Source organism: Muscardinus avellanarius, assembly GCF_963383645.1.
Source record: "Muscardinus avellanarius genome assembly, chromosome: 12".
Lineage (NCBI taxonomy): Eukaryota > Metazoa > Chordata > Mammalia > Rodentia > Gliridae > Muscardinus > Muscardinus avellanarius.
In genome coordinates, this window is record NC_137798.1 from 60,828,081 (window position 1) to 60,852,325 (window position 24,245).

The 24,245-nt window shown below is 39.2% G+C and overlaps 1 protein-coding gene across 1 annotated transcript in view; it reads left to right on the forward strand.

The window, feature by feature from the left end:
• KTN1 (kinectin 1) overlaps positions 1-24,245 on the forward strand; it is a 107,273-nt gene that overhangs the window by 20,652 nt on the left and 62,376 nt on the right. Inside the window, exons 6-14 of the mRNA XM_080707829.1 lie at positions 1,650-1,790; positions 8,611-8,717; positions 9,600-9,732; positions 11,709-11,796; positions 18,492-18,658; positions 19,257-19,325; positions 21,446-21,483; positions 22,648-22,738; positions 23,742-23,810. Coding sequence (XP_080563955.1) covers positions 1,650-1,790; positions 8,611-8,717; positions 9,600-9,732; positions 11,709-11,796; positions 18,492-18,658; positions 19,257-19,325; positions 21,446-21,483; positions 22,648-22,738; positions 23,742-23,810 — 903 coding nt within the window. The remainder of the gene's footprint in view (positions 1-1,649; positions 1,791-8,610; positions 8,718-9,599; positions 9,733-11,708; positions 11,797-18,491; positions 18,659-19,256; positions 19,326-21,445; positions 21,484-22,647; positions 22,739-23,741; positions 23,811-24,245) is intronic.

A 24,245-nucleotide genomic window follows, 5' to 3' on the forward strand; every position in this document is an offset into this window, starting at 1 on the left:
AGACATATCCCTTTTTTTTCTTTTTATTGGTACTGGGGATTGAACCTAGAGGCACTCCATGTGTGATCTATACCCCAAACAGGGCCTCCCTAAGTTGCTGAGGTTAGCTAAAAACTGCGGCTCTCCTGTCATTCTCCCCAGTATTGGTATTACACCGTGTGCCACTATGCCTGGCTTAAATATACCCTTATTTCTTCCGCTAGGAAAGGCAATATTTTAGGTTTTTTTTTTTTTTCTTTTTCTTGGGTACTGGGGATGGAACCCAGCGGCATTGAACTACACTCCTAGCTCTACTTTTTATTTTTTATTTTGAAATAGGATCTCACTGAGTTATGGACCTCCTGACTAAGTAGCTGAGCATGGCCACTAACTGATATCCTCCTGTCTCAGTCTCCCGAATGCTGGGATTACAAGTGTGCGCCACCATGCCTGCCTTAGATTTTTTATTTTTAACCCTTCTGTTTCCTTTTTTATCTGGGCCTTTTTCTGTACCTCAAAAGTATTAACTATTTTTCCTTAAAATATTCTTTCTTAGATTAGAATGTAAGAGGAGCCGGGCATGGTGGCGCATGCTTATAATCCCTGTGCTTGGGAGGCAGAGACAGGAGGATCACGCAGGTTCAAAGCCATCCTCAACTGGCTTAAGAGACCCTGTTTCCAAATAAAATATAAAATAGGTCTGGGAGTGTAGCCTGGAGGTAGAAGGCCCCTGGGTTTTATCCCCAGTACCACTAAAAAAAAAAAAAGAATATAAGAGGGTTATATATAATCAGATAAGAATTAAAGCTATTTCATATCTTTAACTCTTAAACCAGAAGGTGCTTTTGAAATAAAAGTAAAAGAATGGCAAAATGTTTAAAAAGAAATTGATATGAAGAGCAGGTGAGAGGCAGAGGACTTTTATTTTTTAACCTTTGACTTGTTTTAGTTTTAGCATTTGTGATCATTTTACTGAGGCTGAAAATGTTTTATTGTTACAGGCTTAGAATAACCTTTTTGTATACTTTTATTGGTGCATTGTAGTTTCACATCATAATGTAAATCCTGTTGATAGTGACATACATGCACATTGCATTGTTGGGCTTTCCCCCTGCTCTCTCCCTATTCTCTCCCCTCAATAAAAGCATATTGAGATTGACATTGGTATTCTAACATATACATAATGTCGATGGAAGTAATTTTTTCATTGGTCCTCTCTTTTCCCCCTGCCCTTCCCCTAGACCACCTCTCCAGCTCCACTGAGGTTTCTCCTTCATTATGTAGAGTCCCTCTGGTGTCCTGATTACTTCCTATCTTATGCATACTAGAGAAAATAAGACCCTTCACTTTCTGTGACCAGCTAATCTCACAAAACATAATATTCTCCAGGTTTTTTCATTTTCCTGCAAATATTTCTTGTTCTTTATTGCTGAGTAAAATTCTGTTGTATGTATATCCCACAATTTTGTAATCTATTCATCTGTTGATGGATACCTAGGGTGGTTCCATAATATGGCTATTGTGAATTTGCTTCTTTGAACATGGATATGCACATATTACTGTAATTCTCTGATTTTAGTCACTTTGGAAAGATACCCAGCAGTGCTAATACCTGGAACAATCCCTTTTTAATAACCAGTTTTTCATAATTTCTTTTCTGGCTTTTCCAGGAATTGATGACGGAGAAAGAAAGAAGCAGTGTAGTTATGGCAAGGATGAAAGATCGGATTGGAACATTAGAAAAGGAACATAATGTATTTCAAAACAAATTGCGTGTCAGTCATGAAGAGACTCAAGAGATGGAGATGAAGGTATGTTTTTATTCCTTGAAATGTGTGCACTTACTGATGTGTTGAACCATCTACTGTGGCTCACCCCACTCCTCCTTCTTTAAGTACACTTTATGGGAGGGGATGTGGTATGGAGGCTGGAAGCAATCAAGTAAAATATACTTAATAAAGGTAGTGTTGTTTACTTTGGAGAAATAAATGGAAATGGGAAGTAGGAAAGAGAAGGATTGACAGGGAAGATTAGTTAGGTGGGCTATTCATTCTGTGTTAGTCTTTTGAATCAGGCATTTCCACAGGAGAGAGAAGAAATGGGCACTGGGTATAAGAGTTACTTGTTGTAATTCATTCTCTCTTTTTTTTCCTTTCTTTTTCTTTCTGTTTCTGAGCTATACCTCCAGCTCTCTCTCAGTTGCTGAGAGCCTTGCTAAGTTACTGAGGCTAACCTTGAACTTATGGTCCTCCTGTATTAGCCTTCCTAGTACTGGAATTATAAGCATGTGCCAGTGTGATTCTTTATGCTTATCCCTAGAGATAATGGCAGTAGGTCTATTTTGGGACGTAGGAATCAGCATTTAATGAGTATACATGTTTCTAGTATATGTTATCTAGTGTGGACACTGAGGAGTACATTAGAGTTGTAGTAATTTGGAAGCACGGTTAAAATGAAAAGGAGATGCTTTAGCCTGGTGTGGTGGTGCACGCTTGTAATCCCCGCACTTGGGAGGCTGAGACAGGAGGACCTCGCAGGTTCGAAGCCAGACTCAGCTGGCTTAAGAAAGAGACCCTGTTTCCAAATAAAATATAAAATAGGTCTCGGATTGTAGCCCGGAGGTAGAAGGCCTCTGGGTTCCACCTCCAGTACCAAAAAAAAAAAAAAAAAGAGACGCTCCAGAGAAGAAGATAAGGACCTTTTGTGTCTGGTGATTGGGGACCACTAAAGAGTTTAAGTGAACCAACAGTGTGTTAGTGTTTTAAATTATTACTCTGACAACCCTGTGGATAATGGGACAAGGGGTAGTTGGACGGTTTTTTGCAGGAATTGAAGTCAGGGAGAACAAGTCTCAAATCCGATGTTGACAGTGAGGAGATGAATTTGAATAATACAAAAGAGGTAGTTAGTTTAAAAAAGAGGTAGGGGTTTAGTGCTAATAGTTATAGGCGAGAGGCTAGGGAATGATGACTTCCAGAGTTTGGGCTTAAGTGACTTCATCTCATTTGTCTTTCACTTTTGTTCATCTCTTTCACTAATTTTGTAAGTGTTTTAGGAGATTCTGTTCTTAATGCCTTTTCCATGTATCATTTATTTTCCTGATGAGTTCTATTTGGATTAGTGGGTTCTTCTCTCTACCATTTTGTGGACCCCGCACTCTCTCCTCCATCACTGGTAAAGAATCGGTTGAAGAAATGGCCAGGGTCTGTTTGCCAAGTAGGCCATAATGCTTTCCTTAATTGAATTCTGGGCCAGTGACTTTTTGAAATCATTATTTTCTATTTGATGCCTGATGCTTCCATTCAGAAGGTCTGTCACCATCCCAGATTTAGTGTATGTCTAAAGTCAAATTCTTGTGTATTAACCAGCTTGTTTTTGCTTTCTGATATTTTAAGGCATTATTTTTCTTATACTTGAAACCTTGACTTCTTGCTTTTTTTGTCCAATCCAAGGATTGTTGAATCTTGAAGATACTTTATTTGTAGTTACTCTTGAATTCAATTCTTAGATATCTTAGTTTACTTCATAGTAGGAGACTTATAGTCCCTTTTTAATAGACTTTTCTTTTTCATTCTAAACTCTAATTGATGATAGACTTTTTGTAAAATACTGTTTTGATATTGCTAGTCTGCTACAATTTTTAAATTATTCTTCCCTGCCATCAGAATTTCATTTTCTCTACTGAGGCCTCCGAGGTCAGGATCGGAGCCTGCCGAGGAGTTAGGCTGGTGCTGGGGCCACTGGCCGGCATCGGAGCCTGCTGTGAGGCAAGGTCGGTGCTGGGGCCTCCAAGGCCGGAATCGGAGCCTGCCGAGGGGTTAGGCCGGTGCCGGTGCCGGGGCCAGCGGCCAGCATCGGAGCCTTCCGTGAGGCAAGGCTGCTACTGAGGCCTCCGAGGCCGGGATCGGAGCCTGCCGAGGGGTTAGGCTGGTGCTGGGGCCAGCGAGGCCGGCATCGGAGCCGGCTGTGAGGCAAGGCCGGTGCTGGGGCCTCCGAGGCCAGGATAAGAGCCTGCCGAGGGGCTAGGCTGGTGCCGGGGCCAGCGGCCGCCATCGGAGCCTTCTGTGAGGCAAGGCCACTACTGAGGCCTCCGAGGCCGGGATCGGAGCCTGCCGAGGGGTTAGGCCAGTGCTGGGGCCAGCGAAGCCGGCATCGGAGCCTGCCGTGAGGCAAGGCTGGTGCTGGGGCCTCCGAGACTGAGATCTGAGCCTGCCGAGGGGTTAGGCCGGTGCTGGGGCCAGCGAGGCCGGCATCGGAGCCTGCCGTGAGGCAAGGCCGGTGCTGGGGCCTCCGAGACTGAGATCTGAGCCTGCCGAGGGGTTAGGCCGGTGCTGGGGCCAGCGAGGCCGGCATCGGAGCCTGCCTTGAGGCAAGGCCGGTACTGGGGCCTCTGAGGCCGGGATCGGAGCCTGCCGAGGGGTTAGGCCGGTGCTGGGGCCAGTGAGGCCGGCATCGGAGCCTGCCTTGAGGCAAGGCCGGTACTGGGGCCTCCGAGGCCAGGACAAGAGCTTGCCGAGGGGTTAGGCCGGTGCTGGGGCCAGCGAGGCCGGCATCGGAGCCTGCCTTGAGGCAAGGCCGGTACTGGGGCCTCCGAGGCCAGGATAAGAGCCTGCTGAGGGGTTAGGCCGGTGCTGGGGCCAGCGAGGCCGGCATCGGAGCCTGCCTTGAGGCATGACCAGTGCTGGGGCCTCCAAATCTGGGATCGGAGCCTGCCGAGGGGTTAGGCCGGTGCTGGGGCCAGCGAGGCCGGCATCGGAGCCTGCCGTGAGGCAAGGTCGGTACTGGGGCCTCCGAGGCCAGGATAAGAGCCTGCCGAGGGGTTAGGCCAGTGCTGGGGCTAGCGAGGCCGGCATCGGAGCCTGCCTTGAGGCAAGACCGGTACTGGGGCCTCGAGGCCAGGATAAGAGCCTGCCGAGGGGTTAGGCCGGTGCTGGGGCCAGCGAGGCCGGCATCGGAGCCTGCCCTGAGGCAAGGCCGGTACTGGGGCCTCCGAGGCCGGGACAAGAGCCTGCCGAGGGGTTAGGCCGGTGCTGGGGCCAGCGAGGCCGGCATCGGAGCCTGCTGTGAGGTAAGGCCGGTACTGGGGCCTCCGAGACTGAGATCTGAGCCTGCCGAGGGGTTAGGCCGGTGCTGGGGCCAGCGAGGCCGGCATCGGAGCCTGCCGTGAGGCAAGGCTGGTGCTGGGGCCTCCGAGGCTAGGATAAGAGCCAGCCGAGGGGTTAGTCCGGTGCCGGGGCCAATGGCCGGCATTGGAGCCTGCCGTGAGGCAAGGCCGCTACTGGGGCCTCCGAGGCTGGGATCGGAGCCTGCTGAGGGGTTAGACCGATGCTGGGGCCAGCGAGGCTGTCATCGGAGCCTGCTCTGAGGCAAGGTGGGTGCTGGGGCCTCCGAGGCCGGGATCGGAGCCTGCCGAGAGGTTAGGCCGATGCTGGGGCCAGCGGCCGGCATCGGACCCGTGAGGCTAGGGCGGTGCTGGGGTCTCCGAGGCTGGGATTGGAGCCTGCTGTGAGGCTAGGGCGGTGCTGGGGCCTCCGAGGCCGGGATTGGAGCCTGCCGAGGGGTTGGGCTGGTGTCGGGGCCAGCGAGACCAGAATCAGGTCCTCCCATGAGGCAAGGCTGCTGCTTGAGCCAGCGAGGTCTGGATCAGTCCACCAGGTAGCCAGGCCACTACTGGGGCTGTCAAGAGTGGGATCGGTACTTGCAACGCGGCATGCACAGAGAAATATCGAAGAAAATAAAAATCAGATGCTTCCTCTAATCAGCAATAACTAGGAGGAAAGGGGCAACAGGAAGAGGTCGAGCTATAGAAAGGGCCCTATAGTGAAGCAACTAAGGTGACCAATCAGAGGGTATGGAATAGGGGAGGATGGAGCCTCTTTAAAAAGCAGGAGGTACATAAACAAATGTATCAAAGTTAATCACCAAACAAGCATGGGATCAAGGGAGGGGGAGGGAATTGGATGGGGGTTGGATGAGGGCTAATTGGATGATGTGTGCTTGTATATCCTCTCAAGTCTTGTACTCCAATGTGATATATGACTACAGTGCACCAATTAAAAAAAATAAACTAGATTTGGGGCTTCTGCTGAAACAAAAATTTAATTTTCTGCTGAAATGTCATTGATAAAAAAGAAATGAGTGACACTGTGTCAGATTGTTATTATCCACTCTGCTCTTATCTTTTATTTGGTATGTACCTTCGTCTTTGCATTCTCCATCCACCCTCTTTACCAACAGTCACGTTATCGAAGATCTCATTTTTATAGCCTTAAGTGATTCCTTTTTAGTTTCTATTTTATTAATCATTTGAGAATGAATCAGATACTGATAGCAACATCTTTTATTGATGACTAAAGCTTTGTAATTTTTAAATGATTAAATTTAGAGGTAAGGATATAGACTATGTTTGCCAAACAATTGCAATAAATTAATTTCTCTTAATTGAAGTACTAAGAAAATTATCATTAGCTATGACTGTCTCAAAGAGTAGATTCATATACTAAAATAAGACATGTCCTTATGTGAATAGGACTTGACCTTTGTCTTGCTCTAAAAATCTGAAGCTGGGTCTGCTGGCCACACACTTGTAATCCTAGTACTTGGGAGGCTGAGATAGGAAGATCATAGGTTATTTTTTTTTAATTATTATTATTATTTTTGGTGGTACTGGGGTTCCTGGAAGCCCTTCTACCTCCGGGCTACACTCCCAGACCTATTTTTTTTTGAAACAGGGTCTCATAAGCCAGCGCGGCTGGCTTTGAACTTGTGCGATCCTCCTGTCTCTGCCTCCCAAGCGCGGGGATTACAAGCGTGCACCACCACGCCCGGCGTAGATCATAGGTTATTGAAGACAGCCTCACAACTTAGTGAGGCTGTGAGTAACCTAATGAGACCCTGTTTCCAAATAAGAAATAAAATTGGTCTGGGGGTTTAGTTGGAGGTAGAATGGATTTGGGTTCAATTCCCAGTACCACACACACACACAAAATATTCTGAAATTTAAAAAATTGAGGTCAGAAGAAAGTTACATTGATGATTACCAGGGACTAAGGAGAGACAAAAACTGGGAGTTAGTAGGTATGGAGTTTCATTTTTAGAAAGTTATGGACATGGAGCCGGGCGTGGTGGCGCACGCTTGTAATCCCCGTGCTTGGGAGGATGAGACAGGAGGATCGCATGTGTTCAAAGCCATCCTCAGCTACTCAGTGAGGCTTCCAGCAACTTAGTGAGACCCTGTTTCCAAACTATATATATATATATATATGGTCTGGGAGTATAGTCCAGAGGTAGAAAGCCTCTGGGTTCCACCCCCAATACCACCAAAAAGTTGTGGACATGAATGTTAGTGATAGCTGTACAACAGCATGTGTGTATTTAATATCAGTGAACTTTGCATTGAAAATAATTAAGATGATTATTTTATCTTGGTATATTTGCCACAAAAATAATTAGAAGTAAAAATATTTTTGCAAGTAAATTTGTATGTTATCTATTTGATTATGCCTCAATTTGTGACTGAATATAAGTTGAATATATTTTCAGTGTTTAAACTTTAGGTTATTAAAAACTTTGATTTAAAAATGTTTCTGCCTGGCACAGTAGTGCATATCTGTAGTACCAGTACTTGGAATGCTGAGATATGAGGACTGTCCACAGGTTGGAAGCCAGCCTCATCAACTTAACAAGATCCTCAACAAATTATCAAGACTTTTTCCTAATTAAAAAAGTGTTTGGACTATAGCTCCGAGGTAGAATGTCCCTGGTTACAACCCCCAGTACCTACATATGTACATGTACACACACATGCACACACACACACACACACACACACACACACACACACACCTGATGTATAATTGACATATTCTAGGATTAGGGTAGGCTTAATTCTGTGAATCTATAGCAAAGAAATCCTAAGTCATCTTTTAGTTTAGAATCCATGTGTGTTTATTTTGTATTTTAAATATGATGGTAGCTAACATCTATTTATCTATTTGTATTCTTTGTTGTGGTAGTACTGGGGATTGAACCCAGGGGCATTCTACCTCTGAGCTGTATTCCTCAGCCCTGTTTTATTTTGTACTTTGAAACAGGGTCTTGCTGAGTTTCTGAGGGCCTTGCTGAGTTGCTGGTGCTGGCCTCAAACCTGCAATTCTCCTATCTTAGCTTCCCAAGTACTGGGCTCATAGGTGTGTGCCACCACGCCTGGCCATTTGTAAAAAGCATCAGCAGAGAGATGGGTGCGGGTTGCGCACTTCTGTAATCCCAGTACTTGGGAGGCAGAGAGAGGTGGATCACAGGTTCTGGGGTAGCCTCAGCAACTTAGTGAGGCATTTCAGCAACTTAGTGAAACTCTGTTTCAAAATAAAAACAGAGCTGGGGGTGTGGCTCAGTGGTAGAATGCCCTAGGTTCAATTCCCAGCGCCACAAAAACAAAGCATCAGCAGAATAAAGTCTGAATCATTATTTTCAAATAAATATAAACAAATTTAAAGGAAATATTATACTTCAGTACAAAATGCAAAATAAATAGAAACGGCTGATGCTTTTTACATTCTCATATAAATTTTTTTTGAAAAGGTAGCTTTGCCACTCTTTATTTTCTAAATCTTGTATATCTAAAATAATTAGTTTCAGCAAGTTCATGAGCAAATGGAAGCAGAGATAGCTCACTTGAAGCAGGAGAATGGTATACTGAGAGATGCTGTCAGCAACACCACGAATCAACTGGAAAGCAAGTATGTTTTTAAATGCTTAATTTTCAGTTATTGTTTGTAGAATATTTTCTTGAGTCATCAAAATCTTTGATAGTAATTGGTTAGACTTTTGTTTTTTTGCATTTGCTTCCAAAATTGAGTTACTTTTCAAAAACAAATCTCTTGCTGTTTGAAGAACTCTAGTTATGTATAAACTATATATTTAAACATTAAATATAAGTATTTTTGTAGTATATGTTTATGAATATACTTATATAAGTTGCAAAATAGTTACTGTAAGAACCTATGTGGCATAGTCTACAAACTTATGAAAATGAATTTGCAAGTTTTAAACAGTCTGTCCCATATTATTTATTATAGTAGTTCTAAAACTTCATTATTCTGAATATCACCTGGTTTGTTAAATTTAAAAGTATATTCTTGAGGTCTACCCCTAAAAAGGGTCTAGTGCCCCTAATGTGGTACTGAGGAATCTACATATGAAGACATATTCCTAGTGATAGAATGTAGTTGATTCTGGGGCCATTCTTTGAGAAATAGTACCCTAGAGAAAGTGGTAGCATGCTTGCAGAGAGTAAGCACTATGAGGGGTTTGATTTTAATTGGTTTTCAGAGGCCAATTTGAGAGTGATACTGTCTATTCAGGGTCATGAGTTTGTGGTTATCCATTTTTCTTGATACTTTAGAAGGATTTTAGAACTTGTATAATTGCAATTAGAAATATTTAGGAATTATACTTAACTTCATTTTTAGTAGGAACACCAAAAGGAACATTTGTGTTCCTTTTTTATTTGGCTGTAAATAGAATTATTAGCTCAGTAAAACTAACTTAAAATAGGTTGTATTTATTCTTTATATGTGTATATAATAATGGAAGGTTTCTAATCCAGTTGATGTTTTCAGGCAGTCTGCAGAACTGAAAAAGCTACATCAGGATTATACTAGGTTGATGAATGAGCTGACTGAGAAAACAGGAAAGCTACAGCAACAAGAAGTCCAAAAAAAGAATGCTGAGCAAGCAGTTACTCAGCTGAAGGTGATACATTGCCATCAATGTTTGTTATTTTGTGGATAATGTAGATATTTAACTTGACCTAAATATGTAAATAGGGTTGAGAAATATAGTTTGAGGCTTTATGAGACCCATAGTCTTAAGTTTTCTGCCTGTACAGAATTATATGCTAAATAGTCTTTGAAAGTAGAGGAAATGAAATGAACAGATTAAAAGAGTATTAGAATTTCATTTTATGTAGGGTTTTGAGTCTACATGGGTAAGGCAAAAGTCATATACTTAGCTAGACAAAAACCATGTAGTTTTCTAAGCATAAGCCCAGTGACTCCAGAGGCTGAGGCAGGAGGATCGCAAGTACAAGCCTGCCTGGGCAACTCAGCAAAACTCTGTCTCAAAATGAAAAATAAGAAGGGATGGAAAGTAGCTCAGTGATAGAGCACCCCTAGGTTGGATCCCCTCAGTACTGGAAAAAAAGAAAACAAAATATGTAGTTGAGATTATCTTTAACATCACTTTTATCATCCATTACTTGAATTTTCTCAGAAAGTTTAGTTGAACCTATTTCTCTTTGAAATGGATGTTTTTCTCCCTTTGTCTGAGCAAAAGGCCAAATATTGCTCCACTGGCTTCACTTGTACTCGAGCCATGGTGTACAGAAATCACATACTGTGTCTTCAGACATCAGAATCACACATAGTACCTTGAAATGGTAATACTGTGGAGAGGTCGCCGGGGCTCATCAGGCTTACTGGACAAGGAACACACTTTGTTTATCTCATCTGCACTCCAGAGCATATTCAGGTTGAGTGGAATGATGAGAATTATCTGTTCCTTTCTTTATTAAGAGGATATTTATTGATAGTGTAGTTCAGTTAGCATAAATCTAATTCATTCTCACTGTAATAGATTCTCACTTAGATCACTGACCTGTTCCAGAGTAGTAGGGGTTTAGAGAAAGACTTAGAATAGTAATTGAGGGTGGGAAATTGTGCACATGTTTTTCTTGAAATTTTCTTGGATCCTGTGTGAAATTGATAAATAAAAGATTGGTATTGCTGGTGGATTTGTAGCTAGCATTTATAGATAAATCTGTTTTCTACAGATAAGGATAGTTAAGTGACATTAAAGAATACAGTCATAATTGGAGTGTTGTATGATGTGTGTACCTCAGAATGTGAATGTTTAAAGATACCATATTGTCGTTTTGAAGCGTATCAGCTGAAGAAAGATTAATGGAAAACAGGTCATAGCTACGTGGATCAGATAAGTACATAGTAGTAGTTATTTTTCTTTCTTTCTTTTTTTTTTTTTTCCCCATGAAGATTGAACCCAGGGGCATTTTACCTCTGAGCTGCATCCCCAGCCCAATTTTATTCTTTATTTTGAAACAGAGTCTCACTAAACTCGGAGGGCCTCACTAAGAGCTGAGGCTGGTCGCGAACCCAGACCCTCCTGTCTCAGCCTCCCAAGTATTGGAATTACAAGCGTGTGCCACCACGTTTGGCATAGTAGTAGTTATTTTTAACCAACAGTTTTTTTTTTCTTCCCTTTTTTTGTGGTACTGAGGATGGAACCCAGGGGCTTTCTACCTTTGGGCTATACCATCATACCTATTTTATATTTTATTTGGAAACAGGGTCTCACTAAGTTGCTGAGAGCCTCACTCTGAGATTGGCTTCGAACCTGTGTGATCCTCCTGTCTCAGCCTCCCAAGTACTGGGATACCAACAAAGCATGGGCCACTATGCTCAGCTAACCAACAGTTTAAATACTAAGTTTCTCAAATAATCTATACTTTGTTAGTTTTCTGTATTAGAGCATAGGATGGCAGTGATTGATAAATGGCTGGTAGTCTGCCTATCTTGTTAAAATGTAAGAGACTAACAGCAAGCAGTTGTATGACACAACAGTATAGGTAGAGGATGCATTTTTCTTTTTATATAGTTGAAATCTTTCATTTGTATTGACTTAACCCTTTCTCAACCCTTTTAAATGTCAAGGTTCAACTACAAGAAGCTGAGAGAAGGTGGGAAGAAGTTCAAAGCTACATCAGGAAGAGAACAGCAGAGCATGAGGCAGCACAGCAAGGTAAGGGGAAGGGAAGAAGCATTCAAGTAAACTATAATTTTGGTTAGAATTTTCTCCTTTCTCCATCTGTGAAGAAAGTATAATCTGGCATTTTGGTTTGTAGCTCAAGAAAGATAGTGTTTGCCCTTTCAGATTATCTTTATTTCTTTGACATTTATTAGGGTTTTATTTATTTAAAGTTTCTAAGTGATATATATATATATATATATACACATATATACATATAATACATATATATTTATTTATTTATTTTTTGTGGGTTTGAGGATGGAACCCGGGGGCATTCGAACTCTGAGTTACACCCCCTGCCCTATTTTAAAACAGGGTCTTGCTGGGCATGGTGGCGCATGCTTGTAATCCCCGCACTTGGGAGGCTGAGAAAGGAGGATTGCACAGGTTCGAAGCCAGCCTCAGCTACTTAGTGAGGCTCAGCAACTTAGTGAGACCCTGTTTCCAAATAAATTATAAAAAAAAGGTCTGGGAGTATAGCCCGGAGATAGAAAAGCCCCTAGGTTCCACCCCCAGTACCACCTAAATAAATAAATAAATAAATAAAATAAAATAAAACAGGGTCTCACTAAGTAGCTGAGGCTGTTCGTGAACTGCGATCCTCCTGTCTCAGCCTCCCAAATGTTGGGATTACAAGTATGCGCCACCACACCCAGCTGTTTTTTAAAGTATTTTTATTGGTGCATCTTACTCTCACATCTCTCACATCATAACATAGTTCACTGTGATAGTAAAGTATCCTCTTAGCTTTGTCTGAAGCATTATGTTATAGGCAGAATTATAGCACATGATAGGGTAATGGCAACCTAGCTGTTTGTGTTGTTTTTCCTTTTGTTTCTTTGATTACATTTTTATTTAATTTTATTTAGACTCATTTCCTGTGTTGTGAAGAGAAAATAGCGAGAACACCACTGTTCCAATTAGCTTGCTTGAAACGGTCTACTTAATAAATGCTTTTACTACTCATTTATTTGCAATTTGATATATTCATCTGGAAGATAGTAGAGCTTGTATTGTATGTATTCTTTACGTCTTCACTACTCCTTCCTCCTATGAAAGAGGGAGTTAGCTAGAATATAGTTCCAAATAGGATAGGTAGACTTTTGGCTCATTAGAACTTTGATTTCTTTGATTCTTACTTCCCCTGAATATCCCTTTGTTCTAAATCTAAATGTACACAAGATATTTCAAGAAAGTGTTGCTTTTTTTTTTTAATTTACTTATTTACTTTTTTATTGGTGCATTATATTGATAGATCATGTTGGGGTAAAAAACTTGTGTGGACATACATGTACACATCGCACATTTAGCCCCTACCCAATTCCCAAAGTTAGTATTTCTGTCAAAAGATTTTTCCTTATTTTTAAGTATTTTATATTTCAGAAATCTTACTAAAAGGATTTTAACTATAAACTATGTATAAACTGTATAACTATAGATAGTAAAACTTTAATAATGGAAGCAATCACTTTGAGCTTTTCACCTTTTACTTTGTTTCACTCCATACTTCTAAGCAAACATATCAAGATATATGCTGCTGTCTCTTAATAGGCATCTGACTTTCTTTTATAGCAAACGAGGCCTTAACTGCTAAATCATTTTTCCACCTGTCTCTTATAGTCCTAACATAGTAATGCATACTAAGTCAGTATTCCATGTTTAAATCATCTTCACTGTAATGTTAATTCAAGATATATATTAAAACTGTGATTCTTTTCTTGAATAACTGTTTATTTCCTGGGGTTAATTATTATTTTATTTTCATTTTTTACCTCCTCAACCTTCTGTTTTATTGTTTTATTTATTTATTTATTTATTTATTTATTTATTTATTTTATTTTTATTTTTTTGGTGGTACTGGGGTTCCTGGAAGCCCTTCTACCTCCAGGCTACACTCCCAGACCTATTTTTTACATTTTCATTTTGGAAACAGGGTCTCCTAAACCAGCGTGCGCGGCTGGCTTCGAACCTGCGCGATCCTCCTGTTTCCCTCCTCCCAAGCGCGGGGATTACAAGCGTGTGCCACCACGCCCGGCTGTTTTATTGTTTTAAATCTTCCCAAACTTAACCCACTCCCTATACATACTGTTGCCTTCAACATAATTAGATAATAGATTGAGAATCTGTCATTTATAACTGGCATTGCCCTTCTGCAGTCTTCCTGCTCTAGTACTTGTTGATTTCTAGGTTGGCTCCATGGCTGTCTTTCCTGAGACTGGCTTTTATTTCTCTACCCTTTTTTGTGCATCCTATGTTATTGTTGTCTTTCTTGTTTTATTTCTTCATATAGTAAAGCATATCTTTCAGAAGCTGCGTGCAGGTATACTTTAAGTACATTTGTGGAGTCCTTGTGAATCCGAAAATGTCTTTATTATATACTTTATTTTTTAAATTTTTTTACTTTTTTTTGTAGTACTGGGGGTGGAACCCAGGTGCTTTCTACCTCCGGGCTATACTCCCAGACCTTTTTTATAATTTATTTGGAAACAGGGTCTCACTAAGTTGCTGAAAGCCTCACTAAGTAGCTGAGGCTGGCTTCGAACCCGTGCGACCCTCCTGTCTCAGTCTCCCAAGCGCGGGGATTACAAGCATGAGCCACCACGCCCGGCTATTATATACTTTAATACTTGATTGGTGGCTTGAATGTCAAGTTCTAGTTTGGAAATAATTTCCTCCAAAAAATTATGAAGGCATTAGTTAAATGTTTTAACCTTTATTGTTTGTAATAAGAAATATGCATGTTTGAGTTTCCAGATATTACTATTCTATGTTTAATTTTTATGATTTTTGAATTGTATTGTTATTAGTGTCTTATAGAAATGATAGCTCACTTTTCTTTTTTTTTGTGCTGAATGATATTTTATTTTTTTTATTTTTTATTTTTTTATTATTTTTTTTATTGGTGCACTGTATTCATACATCATAGTAGGATACATATTTTGTAGACATACATGCACACTTTTCCCAGTCAGCCCCCACCCAATCCCCACCCCATTCTCTCCCTATCCCTCCCTCCCATGCTTGGCTTAGTAGTTGACATCTTGTATTATGGCAATTTATCTAAAATTAAAAATGATAATCTCACATAACAGTTTCATTTGTCTGATACCAAGCTTTTGATGACTTAAAGATAACATTTCAATATTTCTTTTTGCTTTCTTTCTTACCAGAGAAAATTTTTTTCTATTTTTTAGGTGAAACTATCATATATTTATATATTTATTTTTCAGAAAAAATCTATCCTAATATGGAATATGGAGTCTAGGTACCCAAAACGATCTTGAAAAAGAACAAAGCTAGAAGATATATATTTTCTGATTTCAAACCATATAAAGCTACAATAATTGAAACAGTGTAGTACTGTTCTAAAGGCAGATATATAAAACATTGGAGTTAAATAAAAGCCTAGAGCTAAATTCTTCCCTATATTATCAAGTTATTTTTGACAAGGTTTCCACGAACATTTGGTGGTGGAAATGATAATCTTTTAACTAAATATTGTTAAACAATAATAATTACATGGAAAAGAATAAAATTGGACCCTTACCTAATCCTATATACAAATATTAACTCAAAATAGATAATAGACCTAAATATAAATCTTAAGACTATAAACTTTTAGGAGAAAATCTGGGTCATAAAACCTCACAACATTGAAATTGGCAGTGATTTCTTGGTTATGATTTCAATGGCACAGGCAACAGAGGAGTATACAGACTCCCTAAAAAAAAAAAAAAAAAAAAAAAAAATTGTATATCCAAAGACAATGTAAACAGAGTTAACAGTTACTAATAGAATGGGATAAAATATTTCCAATTGCTATATCTGAAGGTATATTAATATTCCAACTAGAAATCCTAAAAATTAACAACAATAAAGGCAAACAATACCATTTAGAGATAGGTAAAAGACTAACATAAATAATGAATCTCCACAGATAACCAATCTTAATTGTCTGTTGGATGGAAAATCTTATTTCTCTGGTTCTGGTGTGTGTTACCTATTTCTTCTTTGTAGTTAATCTCTTTGAGTATTTTCTCTAGTGCTGGTTTTGAAGACATAAATTCCTTCAGTTTCTGTTTGTTGTGGAAGCTTCTTATTTCTCCATCTAATTTGATAGAAAGTTTTGCTGGGTAGGAAATTTTTGGCTGGAAGTTGTTTTCTTTCAGAGTTTGGAATATGTTACTCCAAGCCCTTCTGGCTCTCATGACTTGGTTTGGGTAGTCTGGGGTGATTCTAATTGTTTTGCCTCTGAATGTCACTTGGCCCTTTGTTTTTGTTGCCTTTAAGATTCTCTGCTTGGCTTCCACATTGGTCATTTTGACAATTATGTGGCGTGGAGATCCTCTTCTCCGATCCTGTCTAAAGGGAGTTCTATAAGTTTCCTGGACCTTTGTATCAACCTCTTGCTCTATGTTTGGAAAATTTTCTGCTATTACTTCTTTGAAGAGATTGTTGATCCCTTTGGTTTCACTTTCTTTTCCCTCCTCGATTCCAATTATTCTTAGGTTAGCTCTCTTAAAATGGGCCCACATTTCTTCAATATCAGATTCCTGCTGTCGGATATTTTTTTCTAGATTAGAAACTATGAGTTCATTTTTGGATTGCTCATCTTCTAAGAGCGAGATTCTGTTCTCCATGTGTTCTAATCGGTTGTTTGTGCTTTGAATTGAGGCCTTTACTTCATTAATTGCATCCTTTATCTCTTTTTGGCTCTCTCTGAGTTCTTTTCGAAACAGCTCTATTATTTCTACAGTTATTTTCCTGATTTGATCTTCTAGGAACCTCTGATTTTCTGTTTTATCGGGTTCTGATGTTGTGGGGTTGTGGGCATTAATTGCTCCAGTATTATTCCTCTTTCCCATGATTTCCGATGTTTGTGCCTTCTCTGGTTCTTCCCTTGGGTCACTATGACTTCCCTTAAGGTGTTCTGGATCTCGAGTCAGTAGTATCTCGGACCCCACTACTCCTTTACTGGGTTTTATCACAGAGTCTCCGACCCAGAGAGTCGATAGAGGCTGCTTTAGACTGTGGGGGGTGCCAGGTTGCACGTTCTCCTATGGTGTTATATCTCTGCCACTGCCCCTCCCCCACTGGGTCAAGTCCCAGGGAGTACAGTACTGGGATTTCTCCTCTGTGGCCCGCAATTTGACTCACTGTTCTTGAGTACGCAGATGTAGCTGTACTGAATTCGGTGAATTCGCTGCTGCTGCCGCCGGTGGCAATATGGCGCCGCTGCTACGCCCTCGGCTATGGGGCTGGCGTTTTTCTTCTTGATTTTGATTTCTACTCTGAATCCCTGCAGCGTGTGCTGAGCTCGGCCACTGGGAGCTTTAGATGCTCTCTGTGCGGAGAAATCCTGCCTGGCTGTTCCGCAGTGGCTCACCTCGGCTTGCTGTAGCCGTCCCGTGAATTCGCCGGTGCCTCCGGCAGTATGGTGCTGCTGCCGCGTCTCTCACTTTTCTTAAAACATAGACACACATACACACAATCATTTATTTTCTTCTGTGCATTGCCTTTTTTGTGTGTATGTAAGGTACTGGAGATTGAACCCAGGGTCTTTCTACTTCCAAGAGACACCCCAGGCTTATTTCTATTATTTATTTACTTATTTATTTATTTGTGATATGGGGATTTAACTCAGGGGAATTCTACCTCTGAGTATACCCTCAGCCCTATTTTTTATTCTTTATTTTGAAATGGTCTCACTAAGTTGCAGAGGGCCTTACTAAGTAGCTGAGGCTGGCCACAAACCTGTATGATCCTACTGTCTTGACCTTTCAACTACTGGGATTACAGGTGTGTGCCACCTTCTTTTATTTTGAAATGTTCTCTCACTAGGTTAATGAAAATCTCACTACTTGCTGAGGCTGTCCCTGAACTTGCAATTTTTCTGTCTCACCTCCCATGTACTAGGTTTCCAGGTGTGGGCCACCACACCTGGCTGTATGCAATGTCTTTTTGTCCACGGTGGTGGTATTCTCCTCTATTCCCTACCCCCTACCCCCATTTTAGAATGGGATAAGGAGGAAACTCTCATGATACCTAATATCCTGTCATTATCCTGTCTTGGTTCTGGAGTATTTTTCCCTCTCCCTTCTCTGCCAAGTTTGTAATCTCTATATTCATTTATTGTGATTTGGAGGTAGGTAGTTTGTGTTTTCCCTCATTTCCCTTTTGTTTGGTATTATTTCTAAGAAGTAGTAGATTGAAGAGTCTTTTAAGTCAAGGCATTTGCCAGCTTTCATATAATAGATTTCTTAAGCATTTCTCTGTATAGCAGAGTACAGGGTATTTCCAGGTAGTGGAGTTAAGGGAATTTATAAGAAATTTATTAAAATAACTTTACAAAAGTATCTTTGGGGAAATAAAGAATGCTTCTAAGATGTGATGTAACAATTTAAAAATATACCATTTACTTAATATATTTGATGAGTATGTACTGTGTACCAAACCTTGGGTAAAGCTTTGGATATAAACACAATTTCTGATACCACAAAACGAATTCCAGGACAAGAAATGAGTTAGTCCAGTGGAACAGATGTGATAAAGTACTTGCTGGAGTGTGCAGGCGGGGGGAAGTGGGAGAGATTTGAATAAGTTGTTTTTTAGAGGAGATCATGCTGGTACTAAAGGTAAACTAAGCAAAGGAAGAGGCCTGTGCAAGATGTAATGTTTTATTTTAGATTTACAGAGTAAATTTGTGGCCAAAGAAAATGAAGTACAGAGCCTGCATAGTAAGCTTACAGATACCTTGGTGTCAAAACAACAGTTGGAGCAAAGATTGATGCAGTTAATGGAATCAGAACAAAAAAGGGCAAACAAAGAAGAGTCTCTGCAAATGCAAGTCCAGGTATATATTTTTCCTTCTTAAAAAATAAATGATTGGATATGTATGTCTAGAAGGGAGAGGAAGTTATACCTTATTCTAATTTCTTTATGCACACATCATAGTGTATTGTGTTTGAAAATCTGCTTATCAACAGTCTGAGGCTCCTTTTAGTAGATTAGGGATAGTATAACATGTCCATAATTTCTTCCTCACAAATGAACTCAGAATAGAATGCCTAATTCTTATTTATTTATTTATTTATTTATTTATTTATTTATTTATTTTTGTGGTGGTACTGGGGATGGAACCTAGGGACCTTCTACCTCTGGGCTACACTGTCAGACCGATTTTATATTTTACTTAGAAACAGGGTCTCTTAAGCCAGCTGAGGCTGGCTTCAAACCTGCGAGATCCTCCTGTCTCAGCCTCCCAAGCGCGGGGATTACAAGAGTGCGCCACCATGCCCGGCTCTAATCCTTATTTTAAATAATAACTTTTAGAATATAAGAATGTCTTTTTAAAAATGAACTGAGAATCTATAAATCATTATATTGACACACATTGGGATATATACTAATAGCACACTTTTTCCTTTGTTTTTGTTTGCTATTCATGAAAGGATATTTTGGAGCAGAATGAGTCTTTGAAAGCTCAAATTCAACAATTTCATTCCCAGATGGCAGCCCAGGTAATGGTGCTTTCTTATTACTTATCATTAATAATAGCTCCCCAGCCATTTAGGTAGTCATCTGAGTAACTGTTGAATGCTGAGTGTTGGATAAGTTGTTGAATCAACAAATGATCCTGAGTGCCAAACACTGATAATTGTGTATACCACGAAATCCATCTACTAACTGGAAAGGAGGGCATTAGGAAATCTTAGCATATGTTGAAAAAATACCCCCCAGTGTTATAAAATAGGAACAATTGGCCAAATAGTATCTAAAATAGTGGTTCATGTATTAAGCATATTGACAAAAAGCATGTATTAAGCAGTCTGTGTTGACTATATTGTGTTAAAACATGTTGACTAACTGGATAAACTCATATATCCATAGGCACAAGGGGGGAGGGTGAGGTAGTGTGTTTACCATAGCTCTCAGATTATTTTGCATAAGAGTCAATTTAAAATTCATACTTCAGCCGGGTATGGTGGTGCACGCTTGTAATCCCAGTACTTGGAGGCTCAGATTGGAGGGTCATGGAAGTTTGAAGCCAGTCTCAGCTACTTAGTAGTGAGGTTCTCAGCAACTTAGTGAGACCAAGTTTCCAAATAAAAATATAAAATAGGTCTGGGAGTACAACCCAGAGGTAGAAAGCCCCTGTATTTCGTCCATAGCACCACCAAAAAAAAAAGAAGAAAAGAAAAAAATTCATACTTTAGCTGGGTGAGATGGCACATGTTTTATAATCCCAATATTTATTTATTTATTTATTTATTTATTTATTTATTTATTGCAGGTCTGGGGATGGAACCCAGGGGCATTCCACCTTCGAGCTACACCCCCTGCCCTATTTTTTTTTATTCTTTATTTTGAAACCGGGTCTCACTGAGTTGCAGAGGGCCTCACTAAGTAGCTGAGGCTGTCCGCGAACTGTGATCCTCTGGTCTCAGCCTCCCAGATGCTGGGATTACAAGTGTGCGCCACCACGCCCGGCTAGATCGAAAGTTTTGAAAATGGTGTTTTAAAGACAACATTGTTCTATGACATAACATTATTTGGTGGATAGGTTTCAGAATATAAGTATTATAACATTAAGAATAAAGAGTGAAAACATCTAAGTAATTGCTTTCATAACAGATTCTCTAAATTTAAATTTCAGTTGAACATTAACTTCCTAAATTTGTTTGTATCAAAAATCTTAGAAGCCTGACTTTTCTGTCTAGAAAGAGATTTTAATATTACAAACTTATTTTTAGAGTACAGATGACTTCAAATTCCAGAAGCTTTGATCATGCAAATATTTTTCCCTTCTAAGTACTTTCTTTGTAGACACTAAGAATAATTGGGGAGAAATATTCAGTATAGAAAAAGGGGCGTGGTTTTATATATATTTGTGAATTAACTCAAATTAGATTTAGATCGTTATATGAGAGGTGGCTCTGAAAACATTTATCAAAGATTAAATACTTAAGAGAAAACTATAATATCTTCTAAACAGTAAAGATGAACATGAATATTACCAAACTGCTAAACTACCCTTTTTTAAAAAATTTCTTTGATACTGGGGATTCAAACCTGGGCATTCTACCTCTGAACTACAACTCCAGTCCAATTTTATTTTTTATTTTGAAACAGGGTCTCACTTAGTTGCTGAGGGCTTTGCTAAGTTGCTGAGGCTGGTCTTGAACTTTTGATTCTCCTGTCTTAGCCTCTCAAGTACTGGGATTACAGGTGTGTGCCACCATATCTGGCTCTGCTTAATTATCTTTAATCATGAAATAGATCACTGAACATTGATACTAAGGAAAAGAAGTATAGGGAGGAAATATGGCTTTTGTGGTAGTTTTTCTTGCTTGTTAATTGTGTAGTTTTCAGACCTTCAAACTTGTTTTATTCTAAATTCTAAGTTTATTCTAAATTCTAAAAATTCTAATGTGTAATTCCCTGATGACACTGTTTTTTGGTGATAAAACTTTCCTTCAGAATGATAGCTAATCTTTTTTGAACATTCATCATGGACAGATATCTTTTTAACTACTTTGTATACAAGTTTCTCATAGGTTAAAAACTCTGTTGTGATTTTCATACAGCTTTTAAGCTTTTTCTTATATGCTTTTATGTTGACAATGTTTTTCTTTCTTAGACCTCCGCTTCAGTTCTAGCAGAAGAATTGCATAAAGTGTAAGCCTGCTTTTCCACTCTTTTCTTAATGATTGTGTAGTCACCACTAACTTATGCTTATTATATACAACACTTATAATCAACTTTATATTCTGACCTGTTTAGAAAATACTCTGAACTAGATTCTGAGCAACATTTTTGTTTTTTTCCTCCTGTGACTTGGTGTGTTGAGTCCTGCACATTTCTCTTTCTGCTTTTAAGTCTTCATCATTTAAAAGAATGGGGCGGGGAGAAGTAGCCGGGCATGGTGGCGCACGCTTGTAATCCCAGTATTCGGGAGGTGGAAACTAGAGGATTGCGGTTCATGGACAGCCTCAGCTACCTAGTGAGGCCCTTTGCAACTCAGGGAGACCCTGTTTCAAAAAATAAAAAAGACTTAAAAAAAAAAAAATAGGTCTGGGATGTAGCTCAGAGGTGGAATGCCTCTGGGTTCCATCCCCAGTACCAAAAAAAAAAAAAAAAAAGAATCTGGGAGGGAGAATGTTTCTTCATTTGGTTTTGGTTTGTTGGCAGTTATGTGGAAGAGATGATTGTGTTTTGAGAGTAGTGCCAGTAAATTAGTTTTTGCATCTAATAAGTAGTTGGAACTACTCTGCCTAGATAATTGGTAGTATTCTCAAAATAAAGTTCTGTGTTCTGTTGAATTGTATAATTTTACGTAAGACATAGATTATTTGAGTTCACAATGTCTGAAATCTGGTTCGACATTGCCAGATTTGTGAGCTTAAGCAAATTAATTAGCATCTTTGACATTGAGTTTTTAAATGCGGGTTTGTATTTTAAGGAATTAGAGTAATACATATGACAATTAGTAAACTCAGAACGTACTATAGAAATGGAAGGTACTGTATTATGGGAAACTACTTATATAAGGATTACTGCTTAAGACTTTTTTGGGGGGGGTGTTAGATAGTACTGGGGTTCCTGGAAGCCCTTCTACCTCCGGGCTACACTCCCAGACCTATTTTATATTTTTATTTGGAAACAGGGTTTCTTAAGCCAGCTGAGGCTGGCTTTGAACCTGCATGATCCTTCTGTCTCTGCCTCCCAAGCATGGGGATTACAAGCAAGCTCCACCACACCCGACCTAAGACTTTTAATTCTTTGATTTGTGATATGACTTCTAAATGTTTATTGAACATACATATGTATTTCTTTTTAAAGGATTGCAGAAAAGGACAAACAGATAAAACAGACTGAAGATTCTTTAGCTAATGAACATGATCATTTAACAAGTAAAGAGGAGGAACTTAAGGTACAGTAATTCATTTAAATGGCTTCAGTATTCTGTAGAACTCAAAATCAAATTATCCTGATCCTTCAGTATGAGTTTAAGTAAGGTATGGAATATATTCTGTAAGTTACTTGGGAAATGTCTCTTTTTTAAAATTATAAGCAAGGCTCAGTGGTGCACGCTTGTAATCCCAGCATTTGGGAAGTTGAGACTAGAGGATCGCGGTTCATAAATAGCCTCACCTACTTAGTAACGCCCTTTGCAACTCAGTGACACCTGGTTTCAAAATAAAGAATAAAAAATAGGGCTGGGTTAGCTGTCTAAGGAATTTAATAAAAGTGCTAAGGAATTTAATAATTTAATAAAATTATTTATTTTTAAATTTTCTAAAAATACTTTTATTTAAATAAAATTTTATTTAAATTTATTTAAATTTATTTAAATTAATTTATTTTAAAATTATTTAAAATTATTTTTAATTTAAATTTATTTAAAATAATTTAAAATACTTTTATTGTTTTAATAAAATAATAATTAATAATTTAATAAAAATGTCTAAGGAGTTTAATAAAAGTGCTTTATTCACATGTTATAATTTGTAGCAATTTCGTTGGGCGTAATGCTAAATAACAGTAATTGATAGTTTTTCTTTTAGATTTAGGGAATTTGTAATTTAGGACCTTTGCTCAACTCTTAGGTAGAATAGATGTCTTATAAACTTTAAAGTTAATTAGTTAAAGCTGGGTGTGGGGGCGCACACTTGTAATCTCAGAGCTTGGGAGGCTGAGACAGGAGGATCGCACAGGTTCAAAGCCAACCTCAGCTACTTAGGGAGGCTCTCAGTAACTTAGTGAGACCCTGTTTCCAAATAAAGTATAAAAATAGATCTGGGAGTATAGCCCAGAGGTAGAAAAGCCCCCGGGGTTGTACCCCCCAGTACCACAGTAAATGAATGAATGAATGAATGAATGAAGAAAGTTAATTATGTTAAATATTTCTAATATCTTTTTTCCCCTTGCTTCAGGATATACAGAATATGAATTTCTTATTGAAAGCGGAAGTACAGAAATTACAGGCCCTGGCAAATGAACAGGTATGTCTTTCTTGTTTTTGCAGTTACTTCAGAACTTTAATTTGTCTATCTTATTTTCATTGGGCATATAATGGTAACTTGCATTTGACTGTGTGATATGTTGGTGAAAGCTGTCTTTCTATACCCTACTTAAATGTTACTATTTCATGTTGAAATTAATGTTTAGTCTAATTCATTGATCATTTCTGAGGTGAGGAGCCAGTTAAAACAATCTTAATGTATTCCCTTTCTAAAGTCTTTTGCCATTTAAGAAGAACAAATCCTTCAATAGGCTAAAAGTTGACAAATAAGAAATAAAAAACTTTAGATAATAAAAATCATAGAAATGTATACTATTGCTACAACTTTACTTCAGTATACTATTGTTATAACTTTACTTCAGAAATATGAAAATAAAACTTTTAACATGTAAAAATAAGTGAAAGAATAGCTTTG